The sequence below is a fragment of the Sorex fumeus genome, unplaced genomic scaffold (assembly GCF_029834395.1).
Source record: "Sorex fumeus unplaced genomic scaffold, SorFum_2.1 ptg000095l, whole genome shotgun sequence".
NCBI classification, from domain to species: domain Eukaryota; kingdom Metazoa; phylum Chordata; class Mammalia; order Eulipotyphla; family Soricidae; genus Sorex; species Sorex fumeus.
In genome coordinates, this window is record NW_026606152.1 from 9651073 (window position 1) to 9673979 (window position 22907).

At 41.8% G+C, this 22907-nt stretch overlaps 3 protein-coding genes across 5 annotated transcripts in view; 1 reads left to right on the plus strand and 2 right to left on the minus strand.

Moving 5' to 3' along the window:
• The window catches only part of SKA3 (spindle and kinetochore associated complex subunit 3), a 36088-nt gene extending 35477 nt beyond the window's left edge, over window positions 1-611 (minus strand). The window contains exon 1 of the mRNA XM_056132955.1: window positions 509-611. Coding sequence (XP_055988930.1) covers window positions 509-611 — 103 coding nt within the window. The remainder of the gene's footprint in view (window positions 1-508) is intronic.
• A 166-nt stretch (window positions 612-777) lies between these two features.
• Window positions 778-1423, plus strand: MRPL57 (mitochondrial ribosomal protein L57). The gene has a single exon (XM_056133036.1). The coding sequence runs from the start codon at window positions 956-958 to the stop codon at window positions 1262-1264; it is 309 nt and encodes a 102-aa protein (XP_055989011.1). The 5' UTR covers window positions 778-955; the 3' UTR covers window positions 1265-1423.
• A 6447-nt stretch (window positions 1424-7870) lies between these two features.
• Window positions 7871-22907, minus strand: part of ZDHHC20 (zinc finger DHHC-type palmitoyltransferase 20) — an 83698-nt gene continuing 68661 nt past the window's right edge. Inside the window, exons 9-13 of one of the 3 annotated variants that reach the window (XM_056132925.1) lie at window positions 19126-19252; window positions 16458-16541; window positions 14982-15097; window positions 14584-14661; window positions 7871-11290 (exon numbers count right to left, since the gene is read on the minus strand). In XM_056132925.1, the coding sequence (XP_055988900.1) occupies window positions 14624-14661; window positions 14982-15097; window positions 16458-16541; window positions 19126-19252 (365 nt within the window). In that variant the 3' untranslated portion in view covers window positions 7871-11290; window positions 14584-14623. Of the gene's footprint in view, window positions 11291-14583; window positions 14662-14981; window positions 15098-15432; window positions 15478-16457; window positions 16542-19125; window positions 19253-22907 lie in introns of all 3 variants that reach the window. The other 2 variants (XR_008795027.1, XM_056132927.1) reach the window with 2 other exon arrangements.

Here is a 22907-nt window from a genome sequence, read left to right on the forward strand (position 1 = left end):
AACCACCTAAAACACCTTCAGTACCAAGCAAGGTCGGCGATGTGCATCTGGTTTTGTTGCGGGAAGGAGCAGTGCTGGGGTTTCGGGGAGAAACAGGCTCCGTGACACCCTGCACAGAAAGAAGCGACCGTCTCCAACGACTCCCAGTTTTCTTCACGGCCACTTTTCCGCTGATGGAGAAACCCAAAGCGTGGACACTGGGGAACGACTGGCCCCAGCTGTCCTCGTCGGTGTCCGTACACTAACCAGCTGTTTCCCACCGCGGTGTAGAACTGCTACTTTCACTGCGGAGGGGACACTGGTCGTAAGGGCTGGACCCGGGCCACAAGCATCGGCCCGCGAACCCCGGAGCGCCGCTCACGCCATCCCTCACGAGGCGCCCGGGACCCTCCGAGGCGCGCGGCGGGGCGGGACCCGCGGCCTCTCCCCTCGGCGCGCGCTTCCCCTCACGGGCGCGCGCGTCCCAGCCGCCGCCGCCACCCTCCCAACGCCAGCCGGCCTCGCTCACCGCTGTCCTCTCCCTCCAGAGCCCGCTGCAGCCGGGCCGTCTCCAGGTCCAGCGTGACGGCCAGGCCGCGCAGCTTCCCGCAGAAGCCGCGGATCAGCTCCATGCGTGTGAAGTGCAGAGCCCGAGGCTCGGCTTGGCAACGGAAGCCCGCGAGTACGTGAGCAGCAGCCCCCGCGGGTTTGAATCCGCGCGCGCCGGAAGCGTCCTGGGTCTCGCGAGAACCGAAGCATCACGGGCAGGGGCGGGACGACTGCACTTCCGGCGTCGGGGCCAGCGGAGCCTTTCAGCGGGCGAGCGCTTTTCCTCGCCGTTACGTGGTCGGCGAGCGCTTTTCCTCTCCCGGAGAGCGGCGAGCGCTTGTCCTCTCCCGAGACCCGTCCCGACCTTTCTCCCGGGGTCTCCCGTCCTCCCGCGGCCGTCCGACTCGCGTCCCCGCCAGTGCGCGCCATGTTCCTGACGGCCCTCCTCCTCCGCAACCGCATCCCGGGCCGGCAGTGGATCGGGAAGCACCGGCGGCCTCGCTTCGTCACCCTCCGCATGAAGCAGAACGTGATGCGGCGCCTGGAGACGGAGGCCGAGAACCACTACTGGCTGGGCAGGCCGTACCTGAGCGCCGAGCAGGAGCACGGCCACGCGGCGGCCCGCAGAGCCGCGGCCTTCGAGGCCATCAAGGCGGCCCACATGGCCAAGTTCCCCCCGCACAGGCTCGTCCGGGACCAGCTCGACCACCTCAACGTCTCCAAGAAGTGGAGCTAGCCCGGTGCTGCGGCACACCCGGGAGCGCGAGGCGTCGCCGAGCCGGACTGACCGTGTGGCGGTGCTGTGGGCTTCTGCCCCCGTGAGAAGGGCCGGGGCAGCCCAGGTCGCGGGTCGTTGTAGAGAAGCGCTTTGGGTGGAAGCGGCAATAAAGCTCTGCTGATTGTGCCACTCTGCGTCGGTGTGAGTTCACCTTAAGGGCCAGTGGCAGCAAGGCCACCTGTCACTCAGGAGCACTTGCCCAGAGATAAGTGAAAAGAAGAAAAGACCCTTTTTCCCCCGTGGAAACAAACGTACGAAAGAGCATTTTCTTCTTAAGAGTTGTTAGCAAAATTGGGGTTCATATGCTATTTAGAACAACCACTTGGAGGCTTCTTTGTGAAAGACGGTTTGTGGATCGTTTAGCACATGGGAGAAGGGTGATTCCCCCTCCCCCACTTCCCTTCCCTCAAACAACCCTTTCTGTAGCATAACCAAAAGGTAGGCACTTCACTTTTTAATCAGGTCGTTTTTATCAGTCACGTGTGTACACACACACATGCACATATTCGTACGTGTGTATTCTACCAAAAGCACCTCAGGGATGCGTTTACGGTTTCGGAAGTGAAGGATGTAGTCAAAAATCACTCCACTATTGAGGGAATCCCCCACCCCTCAATTTTCCACAATGAATTAGTACTGGGATGGCAAAGAAAGTGTTATGAAAGAAATACTGTCAAATCAAATTCTCTGAATAAACCACTACCCAACTGCTAAACAGAGTAGGGGAGCCAGGATTGTACTGACTCTTGATCCACCTCCCGTGTTTCCTCCAGTGAATGTTGAGCAGGAACGGATTTTGGGGATAATGTACACTGCTCATATTGTGAGATTATGTAATGGTTGCTCTTCTGTCCACTTTTTTTTTTTTTAACAAGGTTAGGTAGGGCACTTCACTTTAGTACCCACCTTAGTCACCTCTGGTCAGACTTCTCACACATCCCACCAAATTGTTGATTGGTAGGGTTTTGGTGCATACTCTTAAGTCCCTTACATCCCTTAGAACCAGTGTGTTTCAGACCCAACATGCATGATTCTGAGTTACTTCCAGCCCAACCCTTTTGTTTCCCTCCCCATCTGACCTGGTAGTCTGTATTCTAGTGTCCAAGGTTTACTGTCTGTTGATATGGTTCATACCTTGAAATGCTTCACAATATCCCACAGATAGTGTGAGATCATTCTCTATTTGTCCTTATTTGGCTCAATATGATACCCTCCAATTTCATGTAAGTTGCAGCAGACTGCAGTGTACACGTTTTTAGAAAATATGTTAAAGTTTTATGAATACCTAGAATTTATGATCAAAAGCACTCACAGTTAAATATTCTGATGCATGTTGTCAAATGGTTTTTCAGAAAGGTGGTAAAACAGCCAGACTGTTATGACTGCTGTCCTCAGCAGTTTTTGAATTAAAATGTACATTTTGTTAATTGAATGGCTCATATTTTAATAATTGCATTTAAGTATTTGGTGGTGCACTATTTTAGAAAATCATTACACTCATGTGTTGACTCAGAAGTGATATTTAATCAAGCTAAACTCTTCTATTAATATGCCATGTTCTTTGTTATAGAAGTATTTGTTGAATGCTAATTATAGCTCAGAAGTGTTCTTTTTTAAATAATTTTTTTTTATTGAATATTTGTGAGACAGACCATTACAAAGCTGTTCATCATTGGGTTTCGGTCATACAATGATCCAATACCCATCGCTCCACCAGTGTACATTTCCCACCACCTATGTTCCCTGTTTTCCTCCCACCATTCCCCAACACTCCCCCTCGCCCCCAACCTACTTGTATGGAAGGCACTTTTCTTCGCTCTCCTTTTGTGCATTATGGTTTGCAATCCAGGTACAGGTACCAAGAGGTCACTGTGTATGTTCACGGTGTTCAGTATTTTTATTTTTTTGAGTGTTTTTTTTTTTTTGCATAACTATAATACAGTATAATGAAACAATTTGTATCATTAAGTACAGATAATCACATGAAATATGCATGAATACATATCTTTTCACATGTTAATATACATGTAATATATTTTTAATGAAATATATCTCTTTTTACTAACCATTCATTTCTTTAAAACTGCTATTTAAATCTCCATAAAGACCATATTTTGCAACATTCGTATTTTTATTGGGAATGAAAAGGTGGAGTAAATTTTTTTTAACTGGGTGACAGCTTTGGGGTGTGGATGTGACTGCTGAGGCTTTTGGAAGTACAGTGAGGTGGGGGGAGGTAGGCATCTCAACCCTGAGAAAGCCTGGAGATTTCAGTCATAAAACTTGCATATCCAAATTTTCTAAAGGTTAATGTCTCCGTGATGACTGTCCTGAGATGGTGGAGTCCGACCGGGGGCATCCTGGTGATTTTGGTTTGTGGGAGCAAGCAGGGGCTCTGGCAGGGGCTGCCAGGCTGACCCACCCCCTCCAGTTTACCCCGGTCTGTTCAGACTTGCACGGGTCCAAGATTAACTGTGGCTTTTGATCTCTTTCAAGATTTATTTATGGGTCGCTGAAACAAATCCAATAACTGAGCTTGTATAGTTGAGCTAGAGGTGGTTTGTGGGTGTACCTATTTTTGGCCATTTCAATTTCTCAGGAAACTTGGTCCTGAGTTGTTGGGGTCCAGCCAGAGGCACAGTGGCAGTTTTGGGGTATCAGAAAGCCTGAAGGCAATATCAGGCTGCTTATGCACTCACCCTGCTGGTACAGGTTGACCTGCTGATGCACTGCACCCCATAGAAGTGTTCAGATGTGTGCAGACAATTTAATATTTTTGCACTTGAGTCTAGGTACCATTCCAGGCTCTGCAGGGTCAGAGGGCAACTTGGGCTTCCTACCTGGCAAGTATGGACTCTCTGGCCCAGGATTTTTATTCAAGACCAGGAAATAGTGACAGCTGATGTTTACGAAGAAGTGATAAAAACAGGGAGCCTGCATTTAAAAACCACAGCTATTTCTCTGGTATCTGTACAAGTTAGAAACTCTTGACTTTGCAGTATGAAAATGTAATTGTTCAGTTAGGTATCAGAAAGAAAAGATACTGGAATTAAGCCTTGGATTTGAGGGAGAAAGGGCAGCTCATGAGAAATAGTTTTCCTTCTCCATCCCACTTTTATTGAGATAGAATCTGTATCACCAGTGTCTTAAGTGTGGGAGAGCATGATGGGCAGAGTTAAATGGATAGTGAAATAGTAATGAAGCATTTTATATGCAATCTGACTTTAAAATAAAATCTTGCGAAGTACACTCTACATATTACAAACTGAAGTTCAGAAATGTCAGTAATGGGTCCAAGAGATAGTACAGGGATTTAGGTGCTTACCTTGCAAGCAGCAGACCTGATGGGTTGGATCCCTGATGCCACCTATGGTCCCCCGAGCTCCTCCAGTGTCATCCTGCAATGTCCACGTCCCCTGGTGTGTTCGTTCCCCTGGCTGATGGATGGAAGAAACGGTCGCAGGCTGATAGCCAGCATTGACTATTGAAATCAAACTAGGGCTAATATTGGGAGAGAGAAACTGCTCTGTGAAGGGTGCGGGGACAGGGACAGAATGGGAAACAATGCAATAGGGGTAGAAAAGCACAAAGAAGTTCAACATACGCATGGAGAATGCCCCTTTTGGTGCTTGTCCTTCCCTGTCTCTGGAGCAGTGTCTCTGGAAGCCCTCTCACCTCAAGGGGAATCTCTAGGGGATTACTCAACAGGGTGGTACTGTCCAGATGAATCAGGAACAGTGCTAGCTAGGGATCCAACCCTCCAAAAGTGATCCCTGATTGCAAAGCCAGGAATAAGTGTGGCTCCAAAACAAATATAGTTCAATACAGTTCTGTTAACCATTTCTCATATTTTGTTTTCTTTAGGGATCACCTCATCTCTTACTATATTTATGTTCCTCAGATGAACGAGATCATCTGGTATTTTTCTGACTTGCTTCATAAACATAATACCCTCAGAGCCATCCAGGTTGCAGCAAACTGCGAGATTTCATCTTTTCTCATAGATGAAAGTATTCCTTTGTGTGTATATATCCACAATTCTTTACCCACTCATCTGTTGTTGGACACCTATTATTCCCAGGTTTTGGCTATTGTAAATAATGCTGCATTAAACATAGGTGTGCTGTGTCCTTTCAAATTAAGGTTTCTCTGTTTTTAGGGTAGATACCTAGGAGCAGAGTCACAGAGTCACGTGGAAGCTTAACTTTTTTGAGAAGTTTCCCACCATTTTTCCAAAAAGACTGATCCATACATTAGTTACACCAGCAATGAATGAAATTCCTTTTCCAGATCTCTGTCAGCACTTGCTGTTTGCAGACTTACTGATGTGAACTGATGTGATTTTACTGGTGTGAGGTGATATCTCTCACCAGTGTCTTGATTTGCACGTTCTGATAATCAGTGATGAACACTTTTTCATACATCTCTTGGCCATATTTGTCTTTGAGAAAGTGTCCATCTCTTTTTGGATGGGGAGATATATACATATCTATTTGGCTATTAGCCCTTTGATATACTGATGTTCAAGTATGCTGTCCCAGTCATCTTTTCTCCCAGTCATTTAGACCTCTTTTCTTTTGCCGTGCAAGTTTTTCATTTCACAGGATTTAACAGAGGGTCTGTCATGATCAGACCTGGTTCTTCTAGTTGTGAACCTCAACAAATTTACTCTCAATTGAATAAAATGCACAGTGTATGTGATCTTTGTGATGATTAACTTCAGGAGATAGCTCTGTTAAGTGTAATAAGAGTCCAGTGAAAGTGCCATTTAGCAACCTTGTCTGAGGAACCAGGAAAAGCTCCAGAAAGGATCATCCTGAGGCTGATTCCAAGCTTGCCTGGCAAGCAAGTCGGTGCAGGAACTATAGGCGGAATCTAGTGCTTAATCATGGAATTGTCAATAGTTACGCACAACATGATTTACTTTTGAATGGGAAGAGAGAACATAGAAACTGAAGCTAGGGCCCAAGACAGAGCAGAGAATAAGATATTTGTCTTGCAAGTTTCTGACACCAGTTCAAATTCTGCCATTAGGATGGGATAGTATAGCAGGTAGGGCACTTGTTTTGCATGCGGCTGACCTGGGGTCAATCCCTGACATCCTATATGGTCCCATGGCACCACCAGGAGCGGGGCCAGAGCCAGGAATAACCCGTGAGCATTGCTGGGTGTGCCTCCCCCCAATAAATGCTATTTATGGGGGCACATATATCGTATAGATGGTAGGGTGTATGCCTTGCACACTGCCAATCGGGTTTTATCCCAGGGATCCCATGATTTCCCCCATCCTCCCAAGCCTGCCAGGAGTAATAATAGACTCTAGTACTGTCAGGAGTAATTTCCTGAGTGCAGAGCCAGAAGCAATCCCTGAGTATTGCGGAGCGTGGGCCCAATTCCCCACCTCCAACAGTTTTAGTTTTTGGCTTTTTGGGGTACATTCGGTGATGCTCAGGGGTTTCTCCTGGCTCTGCACTCAAGAATTACTCCTGGCAGTGCTGCAGTGCTCCAGGGATTAAATGGGATGCTAGAGATCGAAGAGGGCTCAGGCACATGCAAGGCCCTAGCGCTATACTACCCCCTCGCCCCCCCCAAGTTTTTAACTTCAAGGCAATCAGGGTGTTAGAGCTTCAAGGCACCTTTGCTTGTGCCTCAGTTCTTCACTGACTACACGAGATAGCCCAATGTGCTTCTTGAAACAAATTTCCCACAGCCTCCCTTTCTTCCCCTCCTCCATGCTTCATCTAACTCTCTGCTTGTAACAACCGTTAGAAAGGAACTGGAATATAAATGCCATGAAAGAGCTCTATACAAGATAAACTCTGTCATTCAGCATTTGACAACCATAATTCAACAACCTTTGCGGTGAGTGGAAGGTGGCTTCTGAATTGTAATGTAGGTTCAGTACAATCTAGGTTAGACCTTCTGAAGGCAGCAACCTAGAGCCATGGCCTAAGTGAACACTGTGTTGCTGCACTCCAGGAATACTGGTGGTTTCCCCAAATACATTTAACACTTGTGATTATCCCAACGGGCTCTTCAAAATGCTCTCCTGATTTCTTCTAGGGGGTCCCCTGACAGTCCCAGGGGCTATTTCAGCTCGTGCCCTGCGGCCAAATGCAAAGCATGCACCCAGCCTATTGAGATCTCCCTCCAGCTCTGATTTATATGTGGGGAGCATTTGGTCTGGGGTTGGTCTGGGACTTCTGGCATGCAGAGGATGTGTCTAGTCCATTGTGCTCTCTTTCTGGCCTCTATCGGAGCTATTCTACTAAAATTTCAAGATAACAGGTTTTTGCTCATTTGGCAAGTAAGACTTTAATAATAAAAACTATACAATAATAATTTTGTTTTTATTTATTAATAAATCATGAGTTTTGAAAAAAGTTAGAAAATAGTCATTCTTCATGTTAATGAAAGTTAAACCAGTAAAGACAAAGCAAAGAATTAAGTTATGGTTCAAGATGATTAGGAGAAACAAATACAAGACTCATGGGACTTAATGGGAGCCAAAGTAAACAGTATTTCAAATTTGTTTGCATAAAAGCATATTAAAGATTATTGAAAAACAGTATCTGCGTTTTATTTTAATGAACTCATCTGCATAGACTCATCTGCAATCATGTACAAATATAACAAACTTCACTAATAGCTTTCTTAATCTTTTAATATAAATACATTTCCTTGCTTTATGAACCCAATGAAATAATATAAAGAAGTCAGTAGAAAAATATGGACCTTTCTGAATCTACACTGCGTTTTTTTAATCAAATTGGAAAATAGACTTCAGATCATATTAAACATGGATTTGAGATTTATATTATTATCTGTACCAGATTATTAGATATAATGTTTATTTTGGCTACATGCAAAAATATTATAATTTCTTATTTGACTCATTAAAAATACTTTAACTGATAGTAGACTAGTCCTAGAACAAAATGTTGGTGAAACATATTTTTAAGTCACTGCCCCATTAGTTCCCAAATATGCAAATACCCACACTAAGCCCTTTAATACATTTGCTTTAAAGATTAGTGAATGGGAATTACATCTGACAACTTTCAAACAATCTTGTAAACAATCAAAATCTGCTTTCCAACAGAAACTAAATTCAAGTAAATATTGCATATCTGACTTAAACCAGTCCTATAGTTAAAGTTGCTTATGTAACTGGATTATAAGCACTAACTGTAAAAAGATTTTATTTGCAGTGCTGAGGATCAAACCCAGGGCCTCACACATGCAAGGTAAGCACGCTAGCAAAGTTGCATCCCTGTTCCCTGTAAAAAGGTTTTAAAATAGCATCCATATATAAAGATGAAACTAAACTTTGTAAACATATTCATGTTTAATAACTACTATATTGCAGCTGCTCTTTGCCATAGTGATACTAGTCAGATGCCTTAGGTATTAAATATTCAAGTAAATTTATTTCCCTCACATATCATCATGACTGTCCAAATGTTTGAGGAACTAAAGAGAATTCTCATAAATTTTGACAGGGTTTCATCTTGCCCTTTTCACTTCAAAGAGCTGATAGCACTTAGCAATACCAAATACCAAAGAGGTAGCCTTCCCCTGATTCTCATACCATTTGTACAACTTTGCTAAAAGATCATTCACATATATGAATAAACCCAGATTCACCTTTAGAATGTGGCAAAATGTTGGTTAAAAGACAAAAAGTAACTAAAAGGCTTTAATAACAAGTTTCTGGAAAGGTATTCACTTTGCTATTATATAACAAATTATAAAATCTGAACAAGATTATATGCCATAATTGTACATAATGCCTGAATTAAAGGAAAAAATGATGTCTCCTCAGTTGTTAATCATAAGTAGGAAAGCTCACAGTGAGTAGAATACTTCTGAGATTAACCAAGCTTCGGTACTCACTGTGTCTTTGTAATAATGTGCACTGAAGTGCTTCTTAAGGCTGGTTAAGTGATACTGCTTAACTCTCACACTGAAGTTTTCTAGATTTGTGATTGTTAAGACTATAGAGGTGAAAGGTGAAGAATCCATAATCTAGTATTCCAATTCCTCTTTTCAAAGATAGCTCACTCTTTTGGTTCAAAAGGGAAAAGTTACTTACTTATGTATAAAATAAAAATTAGAATAACCAATGGAATTAGACAAATGTTACATTGCACACTTGGAATGGCTGATAAAAAATTTATGCTACATGCAAAATTCAAAGGTATTCCTAGTACAGAGGTGCTTCAAAAATATTTACTAGATGACAGAAGAGCAAGGTTCTTTATTCTAGGGACTACTCCTGGCTTAGTGTTCAGGGGTTGCTGGGGGCTGAGGGACCATGAGGTGACTGGTAGTCAAACTAAGGGCTCCTGCATGGAAAACACATGTTCAGCCCTTTCCTGAGTCATCTGTCTCCCCAGTTTAAGAAGAAGGTTACTGTGGAAAAAAAATGAGGAATCACACAGTGTAACAGGTTATCTAGACAGTTCATTTGTAACAGCTTATCCCACTGAACTGGGACGACTACATGGAAAATTATAATTATTGAAACTTATGCTGGTTAGATTTATCTCTACTATTGGAAGCAAGAGTTTTATTTTTAGGTAAACAACAAGTAACACAGTACAGAGTAACATTTCTGCCTTCTCTGTATTTTGTTTTAGAATGAATGGATGCAATAATTCCTGCTGCCTACTGCATTTCAAAGAGAAAAGGGTGAAACTTGTCTAGGCAGCAAAGAGTCCTTGGTGGTTTAGGGTGCATGCTCTGCATGCAGGAGGCCCGCCTTTGTTCCTGGCATCACATGGGCTGACTGCTGAGTACCACCCGACGTGGTCCAAAAACCAAAAGGAAAAAAAATCGATTTAACATTTTGCATTTAAGATCAAACCCATTTCTTAGGGGAGCTTACGCTTGTTCAAATGTTTTAAGTCACTGTTTAAAGTTATTACTATATAAGTTTCAAAGTAACTTTTAGTCAATACCTAAATTGATACTGGAAAGCAAACTCAACATGAGTTGACATTCTACACACCTCAGAGCTGAAAAAAATATTTTGGGAGGCAAGGGATTGAACTGAGTGCCAAATTCAAGCAAGATATGTGATCTGCCATTGCATATGTCCCAGGGCTGAAAGTACTTTTTAACAGCTCACAATAGCCTGTTTTCTCTCTACTTTTATTCTGGCCATTTCTACATAATCCTACTGTAACTGATTTCCATAGCACAGGTACCAGGACTTTCTTTGCTCATAGAAATTTACTCATAAAAGTTTAATATAGTTATTTAAAAGCAGAGAGAACCAAAAATATTTTTTATATTGGCTGTGTTTCGTCTTGGGCAACATATCAAATAATAGTGTTGAAAATGTGGACTTCAATGAATTATACAAAAGTGTCCCAAGCCTTTAATTATTATATTTATATATCTGAAACCTTCTGAGTGTTATTTTTGCCAACAATACAAAACTTTATTAAAAATGCTGACAAGTAGAAAACAGTAATTAAAAAGTAGCAATCATTCAATTAAAAAAACAAATATTTTCTTTCCATACACAGTACAAGCAACACTTAATGGCCTATTATTATTCACATTCAGACATTCTACTAGGTAACACTTCACTTCTGACAAGACTTTAGCTTGTGTTTCTGGAGTGAAAATTTGTATGAATACTAAGAAACAATTTTAATAATGCAATCCTGGTATCAAAAAATACATGTGCCATGTTAACATGTGACTTGATAACTCATAGCATTTCATAACAGGCAAGTGTTATTTCCAAAATAAAGTCACTTTTGTAGCTTCAAATCAGTGTTGCACAAATAGGCATTAAGATTAAGGCATTCTTCCTGCTCTGGAGTAGTCTCCATGGGTCCAGCAATCTGCACAAAGGCTTCCTTTTTTTTTTTAAAAATACATCTTCTATTATACTTCAGTTGTTTCACCCCACAGATTATTTTCTTGTGAATGAAACTGAAAATATCAATCCATAATGTTCTTATAAACCTATAAAAACAGAAATCATTTACTGGTTAAAATTTGATTTTCTATTTTTTTTTGATTTTCTATTTCTGAGAATAATTCATAAATTGGTTTTGGGTAACATAATTGGTAATATGCTAAGATATACTTTAGTGCTACTAAGTAATTAATAAGGATTTCTCTAAACAGTGAATAACCATACCATTAAGTTCCTTCCCTGAAGTAATTTTATTTTTATTTTTTCACTGCCGTTTTATTTGTAACCAATTATTGACTTAGACTCTTCTTGCAGTCAGGCCCACTTCCGGAAGTACGGGGAGAGGGCCAGTCTGTGCCCAGAGCTGCATGTACCACAGGGACGCACTCGGTCCCCAGCTCTGCTGTTCCGACTTGGGACCCAATCTGTGGGGCCATTCACCCACACCGAAGTGCCCAGAGCCACAGCTGTAGGGGTCTCAGCGCCCACAGCAGGCCCTATTAGTGTGCCCACCTAGAGAAGCAACGACAGTAGGTCCCGGAACCTGAAGGAGACCTCTTCCTTCCCAACACTGCTGGGCCCGAGCATGGCCCCTCATCACGCACGTCTCCCACGGCTGTCTTCGGGTTCTGCTCTGACAAAGGCCTGGATTCTGATTCTACGTCTCACTGTGGGTTCCAAGTGCTTTTTTGGGGGGAACACACTTGGTAGTTCTCAGGGCTTACTCCTGGCTATGTGTTCAGAAGGGCTGGAGCGATAGCACAGCGGTAGGGCGTTTGCCTTGCAAGCGGTCCTCCGCCCCTCTCGGAGAGCCCGGCAAGCTACCGAGAGTATCTTGCCCGCACAGCAGAGCCTGGCAAGCTCCCCATGATGTATTCGATATGCCAAACACAGTAACAACAAAAGTCTCCAATGGAGACGTTACTGGGCCCGCTCGAGCAAATCAGGAGGACAGGGATACAGTGATACAGTGATGTGCTCAGAAACTGAATGCTGGGATGGGGCGGCAGGAGGGGCTGGGGACCCTCAAACATTGGTAGAGAGATGCGGACTCTCAGATAGGGAGTCTGGTACTAGAAAGGCACCTGTGTGAAGAGTAGGAGAACTAGTATCATAAACCCCAGCACCTCAAATTTTCTTTAAAGAAACTGAAAGCTAATGACAAACACAGAGCAAAGAGGTAGATGCTCCCAATAACTCACTTGGGACTCCAGATAAAAACTTGCCAGAAAAAAAAATTAACTTTCTGAGAGAAACTGAGATGTGTGCTGTTTTATTTATTTGGCTGGTTTCGTTTTAGGACCTAGTGTTGCTTAGGGCTTATTTCTGGCTCTGTGCCACTGATCACTCCTGCCAGGGCTCTGGGGACAATATGTGGTGAGGGGGATGATACCCAGGGTGCCATGTGCAGGGTAAGCACCCAACTCATTGTACTCCCTCTGGTACCCTACGTGTGTTGTTTGAGATTGCAGTTTGTGGTAATGTATCACACAGGCAACCAAAAAATCTAAGATGTTTTTGAATCACAAACTTGGGTCCTGGCTTAAACACTGACTGATGATTTGTTTTTTTGGGGCCCACTCAGTGGTTTCAGATTCAACAGCTGGTGCTGTGCTCAGAGGTCACTCTAGACACTGCCTAGGGATCAAACCCAGGCCTCCTGCATGCAGAACATTTATGTGACTCCTCTGGGCTTTCTCCCAGTCCTGACTTGCAGTTAAGCCTCAGGAGGGAGAAGTTCACTGTAACCCTCCAGGTCAGTTCAGAAGTGAAACAATGCTTTCAGTTTATTCTACAGTTTATGAGATTCCTTTGACCGTGAGTGTGGAAAGGTAGGACTACAGCTGAATCTTACGAAGACAATGTTTATGAGAAACTGCCTTGTTCCTGACACCCCATTCGCTCTCAATGGAACGACCATCTCCGAATGCAACAGCTATGTGTACCTAGGTCGAGAGGTCAACATGACAAATGACCTGGCACCCGAGCTGCGCAGGAGGAAGAGAGCGGCTTGGAACGCCTTCAAGAATGTCGAAGAAATAGCTAAGAGGACGAAGAACCTCCGGCTCCGGGCACATCTCTTTGATTCCACTGTTCTTCCTGCATTAACATATGCCTCAGAGACCTGGGCCCTATGCAAACAAGATGAGAACGCCATTCAGGTCTCCCAAAGAAGAATAGAAAGAGCTATGCTTGGAATATCACGTTTCACTCAAATGAGAGAACGAATCCGGAGTTCTGACATCCGTCGACGATCAAGGATCAGGGACGCTGTCTCATATGCCAAGGTGTCGAAAATCAGATGGGCTGGTCACGTAATGAGATTTAAAGACGACCGTTGGACTAGAGCTGTTACTGATTGGATTCCACGGGATGTCAAGAGACCGCGTGGCTGCCCACCTACCAGATGGTCAGACTTCTTTGTCAAGATCATGAACGATCGGTTTGAGGCCTCCATGTTCCCGGAGCGAAGAGATGCCATTGGGCTACACTAGCACGCGACAGGGACAAATGGAGACGTTACTGGCGCCTGCTCGAGCAAATCGACGACTAACGGGAAGTTAAGTGATTAAGTGAAGTGATTATGAGATTCCTGGAATGTTTTGCTATTTCATTTTTTCTGGCATTGTTTCTTGGTACACAGATAAAGAATAATGGATAAATGTAATTGGCAAACTAGCAATTTTTTTTGGGGGGGGGCTGTATCTCTTACAAACTAAAATCAGTGAGCCTCTTAAAGTCTTTTATGTAGCTTTTAATTTGTCACTCTTCTCTGAATCAAGTTTATTCTTTTTTGCTTTTTGGGTAAGACTGGTGGTGCTCAGGGTTTATTCCTGGTTCTGTGCTTAGAACTCCTGCTGGGGTTTGGGAAATCAAGTTTCTTCAATAGTGGGTGAAGAGTTACCTTCTCTTCTTCTTCTTCTTCTTCTTCTTTTTTTTTAAAGGCTAACATTTTTTACTGAATCACAGTGAGATAAACAGTTACAAGCTCTTCCACCATTGGGGTTCAGCTATATAACAAACAATACCCATCCGTCCTCTACCAGTGTACTTTTCCCACACAAATATGGGAAATGTCCCCAAAATGTCCCCAAATTTCCCAATCGCCCTGTACCCCACCCCACCCCACCTGCCTCTAATCTTAATCTTATTTTTAGTTTCTTCACCTATTAACTATTCATTAAGATTATGCTATCAGTGGTAAGAAATATGGATATTATGCAAATTTTTTTCGTATTTCCTAAATTATCTAATTTTGCTGATAAAATTACAGTTGTTTTAAAATGATGAAATATGCAAATAAACTGTGTTTAAGAAAATTACCTTTACACTGTCTTACCTTGCTCTTATTCAAATGGTTAGTTATGAACAAGTGGTACTCAATTTTCTATTGCCACTGTAACATGGTTATTTGTCCCTGTAAGCACATAATTATATATGACATGACAAACAAAAAGAAGTATTAAGTTTCTGACTAAATGATAAAATAATTACAGCTTAAAAAAACCTCTTATGTAAGCAAAATGTATGTTACTAGTGCCAACTATTAGTCTTTAAAACCCAGAAGTAAAAAAAAAATCGCCAACACTGAACTACCATATTATAAGGTATTTTATTTAAAAGCTTGATTTCTTTTTTAATAGTTTACAAATCCTAATTCTATTTTTCTATGTCTATCAAATCTGGTGATTTTCATTTTAACATGATGAAGTAAAGTTTTCAGATGACAAGAACTACCTGGTCTGACAACAGAGTCTTCAGATCCATTCTCCATCCACTGAGATTCACTGTCCAACAACCGATTTTTTGATTCACTAAGTGGTTTGATAGGAAAGGGTTGATTTGAGCCAATACTGAAAAGAGGAGCAAATGATTTAGTAAATCATCTAATGTATAAAGAAGTAAAGTAATAAGCAGCAAATTAGTATTCCTTCTCCTAATGAGGGTACTCATGAGATCTCAGCACGCTGACAAAATTATCTTCAAAGGAAAAGGATGACCCCAACACCCCCCATTAAAAATTAAAAATTCTCTAGACCCCCTCAACACTGCTAACGAAAACAATTAGATCAAAGAAAAAAGCTTCTGAGGCCAATCTGAAACATGTCTAACATATGTTAATCAAGAGCCATATGGTAGCACAAGGACAGGTGAGGATCTATGTCTGTGGCCAGGACAAAAAAATTACCTGTCATTTCCCAAGTTTTCTGCTTTTTACCACTGCAGTTTAGATCTAAGGGGAAAAAATGATTTAGTGATTTAGCGTAGGCTTATTTTTCTAGCTAAGAGATCCAGGGAGGGAGGGAACAAAGGAAGAAAAGGAGGATAAGGGAACTAATATTCATAGTGTTGATCATGGGCCAGTCCCATTAGATGCTTTCTGCATATCATCTCAAGCTTCACAATAACCCTGAAGATAGTTTTGACTAATCTTATTTTTTGAGCTGGAACTGAGGCTGACAGTCTAAGTGACTTGCAACAGATTCTCAAAATGCTAAGTATTCTCAGCACCTAAGAGCTTATGTTTTAGATTCCTAGACCCATATTCTTCTGATATTAACATACCCATTATTGGAATTTTAATCTTTCATCTACTATGTCTGTAGTAAGTTTCAGCTATTTTACTTTGACACAGGTGTCTCTTCTTCAAAATCTTATTTAAAATGAACTATTTCTCTGAATTTATCTGTGCCTGTCATGCAAATTCTGAGAAAAATCCTCTAAGATGCATGAGCAAACTGTCTATTTTTGAATCCTCATTCTCACACTGTTGTTAAAATCTGTTTATGAAAATAAAATGTGACTATATTTATGATTAAGTTTTAAGGAAAAATGTAACAAATAATAAACCACAATAATAGCATCTGAAAGAGTAATTTCTAGGAAGATCCAATATATTTTGATGCCGTGCTTCTGAGTTTGGTACTTGCAGCTAAACGTGACTGTCTGAGTTCAACTATTAGTAGTAAGCACTCTTTCTCTTACTCTGAATGTGTTCTGGATTTGATTAAAAAAAAAAAGTAATCCTAAGTATTCTGTGTACAAATAGTAATCTATTTGTTAAAAACATTGATACAGACTTTCTTTTTCCCTATTGATGCTGATTTACTATATTGATACTGCACAAAATTTCCATACGTTTATATGTGCATAACATCCATACAGATATAGTTTGCTTTATTATGCTACTGGAAAACTTAACGAGAAGCGCACCTTCTGGCAAATTCATTCTGGTGTGTAGCTTGTTCCGGATCCATCCCCACAAGACGAGTTGGAAAACTGCAACCATCACCCAAACTGCATAACAAAAAATATTTGCAATAATTTCGTCACATCAAATTAAATCAAAGTGGTCAAATTTAACCAATTTTCATAGGTATGACATAAAGAATTCACCATAAATGATCATTTCAGAAAATAATTCCTAATACTTATAATTTGAGAGGTTATTAACCTGCATTGAAGAAATAGCCTTTTAAAAATATAATTGTAAAGAGCATTAAAAAGCAGAGGCTGGCGAATCGCTGGCAGTTGTACCCACACCGCACTACTGCAGTCACGCCAAGGACTCAACTCCACCACATCACTAATATTCTCTGCAGAGACACCAAATTGTGAATAATTTCAGGTACTTGGTGCTCAGGCTGAGAACTCTGGTGCTTTTTGGAGTTGGGATGGGCAACTTACCCTTGCCCCCCAAAACAAAACAAAACAAAACAATGTTTTCATGAGTGACAGTACAGCGGATTGGGCTTGTACTGCATATGGCTGACTTGAGATCGAGCACTGGCACCCCAGATGTCCCTGATTACCACCAGGAGGGATCCCTGAGTGAGAGCCAGGAGTAAACCCTGAGCACCTTAGGGTTGGCCCCCAAATCAAAACAATAAAAATAAATTGTTTGAAAGTTTGTTCTTGTCTATCTCACAGTGATTCAACAAAAAAAGTTTTTTTTAAAAAAGTTTTCTAGCCAGAGTGGAATAACCTATAATACAACAAAGTATATCGAAGACATGGACAGATGGACAGGCTGAAAACAGCCATGAGACCTATCCAAATGAAACAAAAAAGACAAAACCCCTGACTGGAGTCACTGCATAGACAACAGAAGATATATCGGAAAAAATACTGGTGAAAATAATTTCTAAATCTGATGGAGCTTCTACCAAGAAGCTCAATCAGTCCTAAGAACAAGATTTCTTGCCTTCCTGCCTTCCTGCTTTATTTCTCCTCCCTTATCCCCTCCCGCCCCTTCCTTCCTTCTCTTTTTCTTTCTTGGGAGCACTACATTGGTAGTGTTCAAGTCCCACTGGTACTGAACCCTTATTACTATATAAAAAAACAAACTCCTAAATCAAGGCACATCATATCAAACTGTTAAAATATTGATATATTGAAAAATTTAAGACAAATGACATTTTATGTAGAATGAAAATGGTAAAATTGACCAAACTTGCGACAAGAATGTCAGATGATACTAAAGTAATAACTAAAATTCAATACAAAGAAAAATTATCTTTCAAAAATAAAGACAAAATAAGTCTGTTTCAGACAAAAAAAAATCCAAAATCTTACAATTATGTCATTTCAATTTTATGTTTCTTTTTTTTTCTGGAGTGAGGTCACACCCAGTGATGCTCGTTACTCCTGGCTCTGCACTCAGGAATCTCTCCTGGCAGGGTTTGGAGGACCATATAGGATGCTGGGGATGGAATCTGGTTTGACCATGTGCAAGACAAGTGCCCTACCCACTGTACTATTTCTCCAACCTTGATTTTTTTTATTTGATTTGGGGGCTACACCCAGCGATGCTCAGGGGGTTTACTTCCGGTTCTGGGCACAGGAATTACTCTTGGCATTGCTTGGAAGACCTTACAGGGAGCAAGGACTCGAATTTGGGTCAGCCTGTGCAAGGCAAGTGCACTCCTCGCTGTACTGTCTATCTGGCCCTCCATATTTTCTTTTCTGCAATGACTTTTGTGTACAGCTAACCAAGTACTGCTGGTAATCTGGCAGAAAAAGAAACTATGAATCATCCTAAGCATATACTCTCACTCAGACTTGAGTTAAAAATTGCATTACTTTGGGGAGATAGGTCAATGGGCTAGAACTCATACTTTGTATGTGGGATTCCCAGGTTTAATGCCTTCCACTGCATGATCCCTGAGCACAGCCAAGGGTGTGGCACAAAAAGAATCAAATATTTCATAACATACCACAGAATACATAATCTTTGTATATTTGAATAATTGACTATACGGCTTGGGCTACACTAGCATGCGACAGGGATGAATGGAGACATTTCTGGCGCCCATTCGAGCAAATTGATGAGTAACTGGATGTCAAGTGATTAAGTGATTATATGACTAATAATTAGAAATTCTTGGGATTTTCTATTTCAAAAGTTTATTTTCATTTTTTATTTTTATTTTTATTTTTGATTTTTGGGTCACAACCAGTAATGCTCAGAAGTTACTCCTGGCTCTACACCAAGGAATCACTCCTGGAGGTGCTTGGGGAACCAGATGGGGCACCGGGGATCGAACCCAGGTTGGCCACTTGCAAGACAAACGCCCTACCTGCTGTGCTATTGCCCCAGCCCTCAAAAGCTTATTTTCATTTTGAAGAAAAAAATTCCTTTTTTTAGAAAAAATGTCACTTAAATTAAAAAAAGTCACTTCCTGGTTATGATGTGAAATGTGAAATGCCCAAACTTTACCTCCTCTAATAATAATAAAAAAACACTAAGATACTCTGAATTTTAATTTTTCAATGCCCAGAAAATGTAATATAATATATTCTCTGAATCTTAATACATTTAGCTAGAGTCAAGGATTATCACAAATTTCATAATTTCGCAGGCCTTCATTTTATAAATTACCTGGAATATACTGGAAGCAACCAATATTTCTTTTCATCGCCAAAGACTTGTCTCCAGTTTTTACTGTGTCCAAGGGAAAAACCATTTCCATCAGGTCCATACGAAAATGTAGGTGCACGAAATGATTCTGTATTGTATACATAAACAAAATCAATATACTTTCAAATTACAGGAGGAATGGTAAAAAAAGTCTTGTTTTAGATTTTTTCTATCAAGTGTGGTAAATATAATTTATAGCAAATAATATTTTCAACAAAAGCTACATTTCTAGGGCTAGGGGATGCAGCTTAAGTGGCAAGGCACATACTGACCATGTGTGAAGCCAGGGTCAGGCCCAGCACTGCACAGTGGCCTTCTCCCATCCTGTCCCCACCCTGCCCACAGCCCTTGTGGTTCCCTCGCACTGCCAAAGGGGAGGTGGGCAGGGGGGCTCCACAACAAATTAAGACTTTTTTCTGAAAAACCGCTAAGTTTCTGAAATTCAGGAAAAACTACTCATGGAATATTTCAGTCTTATAAATAAAAAGAAAGAGTCAAAATGACTAATATCAAAACAACAACTGGGGTGTTTTCTTTTCAAAGGTGTTCTTTTCTTTTCTAATCACTGTGAGATACACAGTTACAAAGTTCTTCATGACTGGGTTTCAGTAATACAATGTTCCACCACCGCCCCTTCACCAGTGCACATTTCCTACCACCAATGTCTGTAGTTTCCCTCCCCTACTCCCTCTTTGGCAGGCCTCCCTCCCTCTACCTCTCCCTCTCCCTCTCCACCACCCTCCTCCTCCCTCTCTCCCTCCCTCTCCCTCCCCTCTTACTCCCCTCCTCTCTCCTCCCTTCCTTCCTTTTGGGCTTTATGGTTTGCAATACATATACTGAAAGATTCTTTACCTACTTTCAACACTCAGTTCCTGTCCAAAATGATCATTTCTATCTATTATTAGCATACTGGTTTCTTCTCTATCCTACATGCCCTTTGCTCCCCAGACACCTCTGTGGCATGCATATATATATACATACACACACATATTGTTTCCTCTGACACATATTAGTCTCATACTATATACATATATATTCCATAAATGCAGTCATTCTATATCTGTCCCTCTCCTTCTGACTTATTTCACTCAGCATGATACTCTCTCACGTCCATCCATTTATAAGCAAATTTCATAACTTCATTTTTCCTAATGGCTGTATAGTATTCCACTGTGTAGATGTATCACAGTTTATTTATCCAGTCATCTGTACTTGGGTACTCAGGTTGTTTCCAGATTCTGGTAAAGGTTCTCCAACTCTGGCAGCTTCCCTCATTTCATATTCATTTACCTCCTACTCAGTGTCTGAGGCACAGTGCCTGGTACTTGGGATCTTGAGACAGATTAAGTGAAATTCCCATCAGAGAACCCAGAATCTAAAGGCGTCTAACAAATTCACAATGTGACAGATGCACGTGTGCTCTGGGGATGAGGCAGGGCACGGTGAAAGATGAAGGGCGTGAAGTGTGAGCCTGACCTTGTGCAATGAGTAAGGATGAGGAAACTAATGTGAGCAGAGGACACATTGTTTTAATTTGGTTGCTAAATGGTATACAATGAAGATTCACAAAGGTATGTTTCCCAATAAAACCTTTTAAAAAACATTATTTAAAACAACACACATTGAGACTCAGCAATGAATCCGGGGAGATAACAGCTCACAGGAGATTTCTCTGAACCCCGTGCCAAGCCGACTTATGGGGCAGCTCAGATGGAGGTGTCCCCTCTCCGCCTACGCCAAATGAACCTCCATGGCCACAAACTTCCAGAAGAAAAAAAACCCAGGGATGGAAGACTCCAGACACCAGGCCACATGGCGGGGATGGGGTGGGGTAGGGGTGGAATCTCTTCCCATCTCCCCGCCCCTTTGGGGTCCTGGCTGTGGTGCCCACAAACTGCCTCCAGGCCCCTTTATGTGGGTCAATGGCCTTGATCCAGACTCCCAAATGACACTCAGAATGGATTAACTCTCTACAGAGAAGTCTCTGGACCCCAACCATTTACAATTTTAGAACTCCAGAAGTGTGCAGCTGCGAGACCTCTCATGGTATTTATAATAAGCAACAGAAAATAAATTATCTAGCATCTGCCTGTGGCAGGCAGGCTTGATTGGTGGTGGGAAAATTCGAAATAATGGTGGTGGGAAGGTGTAATAGTGGTGGGATTGGTGTTGAAATACTGAACGTAATCAATTAATGTGAACGACCTTATGAAAGTAAAATTTAAAAATTAAAAAAAAAAAAAGTTAACCGAGCAAGTGAATTGAGTATAGGCCTTAAAGGGTAGGAAAAGATATTTGGTTGCCATACAAAAAGACAAAGAAAGCCACTTCATTTTCTTTAACAGAAGAGTTAATATTTCTACAATAAGAAAATACATGTTTGCTATCATACGGAGATTCTTAAACTCTTTCCAAGTTGAGTCAATACTGCTACCAATACTCTGCTGCTTACCACCTCCAGAGCAACATGTCGGAGTATGAATGATACACCATTAATTAACAATATTATTCTTTTCAGCGGGCTGGAGCGATAGCACAGCAGGTAGGGCGTTCGCCTTACAAGCGGCCAACATGGCCGACCCGAGTTCGATTCCTCTGCTCCTCTCGGAGAGCCCGGCAAGCTGCCGAGAGTATTCGATATGCCAAACACAGTAACAACAAAGTCTCCAATGGAGACGTTACTGGGCCCGCTCGAGCAAATCGACGATCAACGGGAGGGCCTTTACCTTTTACCTTATTCTTTTCAGTGATTTATAAAAGACAAAGGGATCCTTATCGCTTAACTAGAAATATGTGTAAGTATGGATATCTTTAGTTTTCTGAGTTGATTCTGCTACTAGTGTAATTCTTTTTTTTTTGGGGGGGGGTTGAGTCATACCCGGCCACAGGGGCTACTCCTGGCTCATGCACTCAGGAATTACTCCTGGCAGTGCTTGGGGGACCATATGGGATGCTGGGAATCGAACCCGGGCCAGCTGAGTGTAAGGCAAATGCCCTAACCGCTGTGCTATCACTCCAGCCCCAACTAGTGTCATTCTTAAACATCATGTGAGTATTCTTTTAAGTTTGTAAATGATCACCTAATTCCATTCAGATACATTATAAATGTCTTAGGACACAATTCTTATTTTACCACTCATGCTCAGAGAACATAATTATTTATTTGCCTTACTTGTTATAATTTGTGAATCCTGGAAGTGCTAAGAAGTAAATTTGTTTCAGATGACATAATAAGAGTTTACTCAACTTTCCTGAAATATTTATAGAACATGCTTAACACTACTGGGAACTTTCACTACTAAAAGATACTCACTGAGGTAGTAGCAATGAGTTGGGAGGTAGGATCAAGGGAGGGGATGAGAGGAACAGGTGTTAAGGCTCTTGGGGGACAGAGATGGGTATGCTTGGTGAAGTGTTGGAAATTTATGAATGGTCTCCTGAGCACCACCAGGGGTGATTTCTGAGTGCAGAACCAGGAGTAACCTCTGTGCATCGCCAGGTGTGACCCAGAAAGCAAAAAAAACCCGAAATCATGTGTGCTATTATTATTTTTTAAAAATTTATTAAATCACCATTAGGGCTGGAGCAATAGCACAGTGGGTAGGGTGTTTGCCTTGCACGCAGCCAACATGGCTGACCTGAGTTCGATTCCTCCGCCCCTCTCCGGCAAGCTACCGAGAGGATCTCGCCTGCATGGCAAAGCCTGGCAAGCTCCGTGTTGTATTCCATATGCCAAACACAGT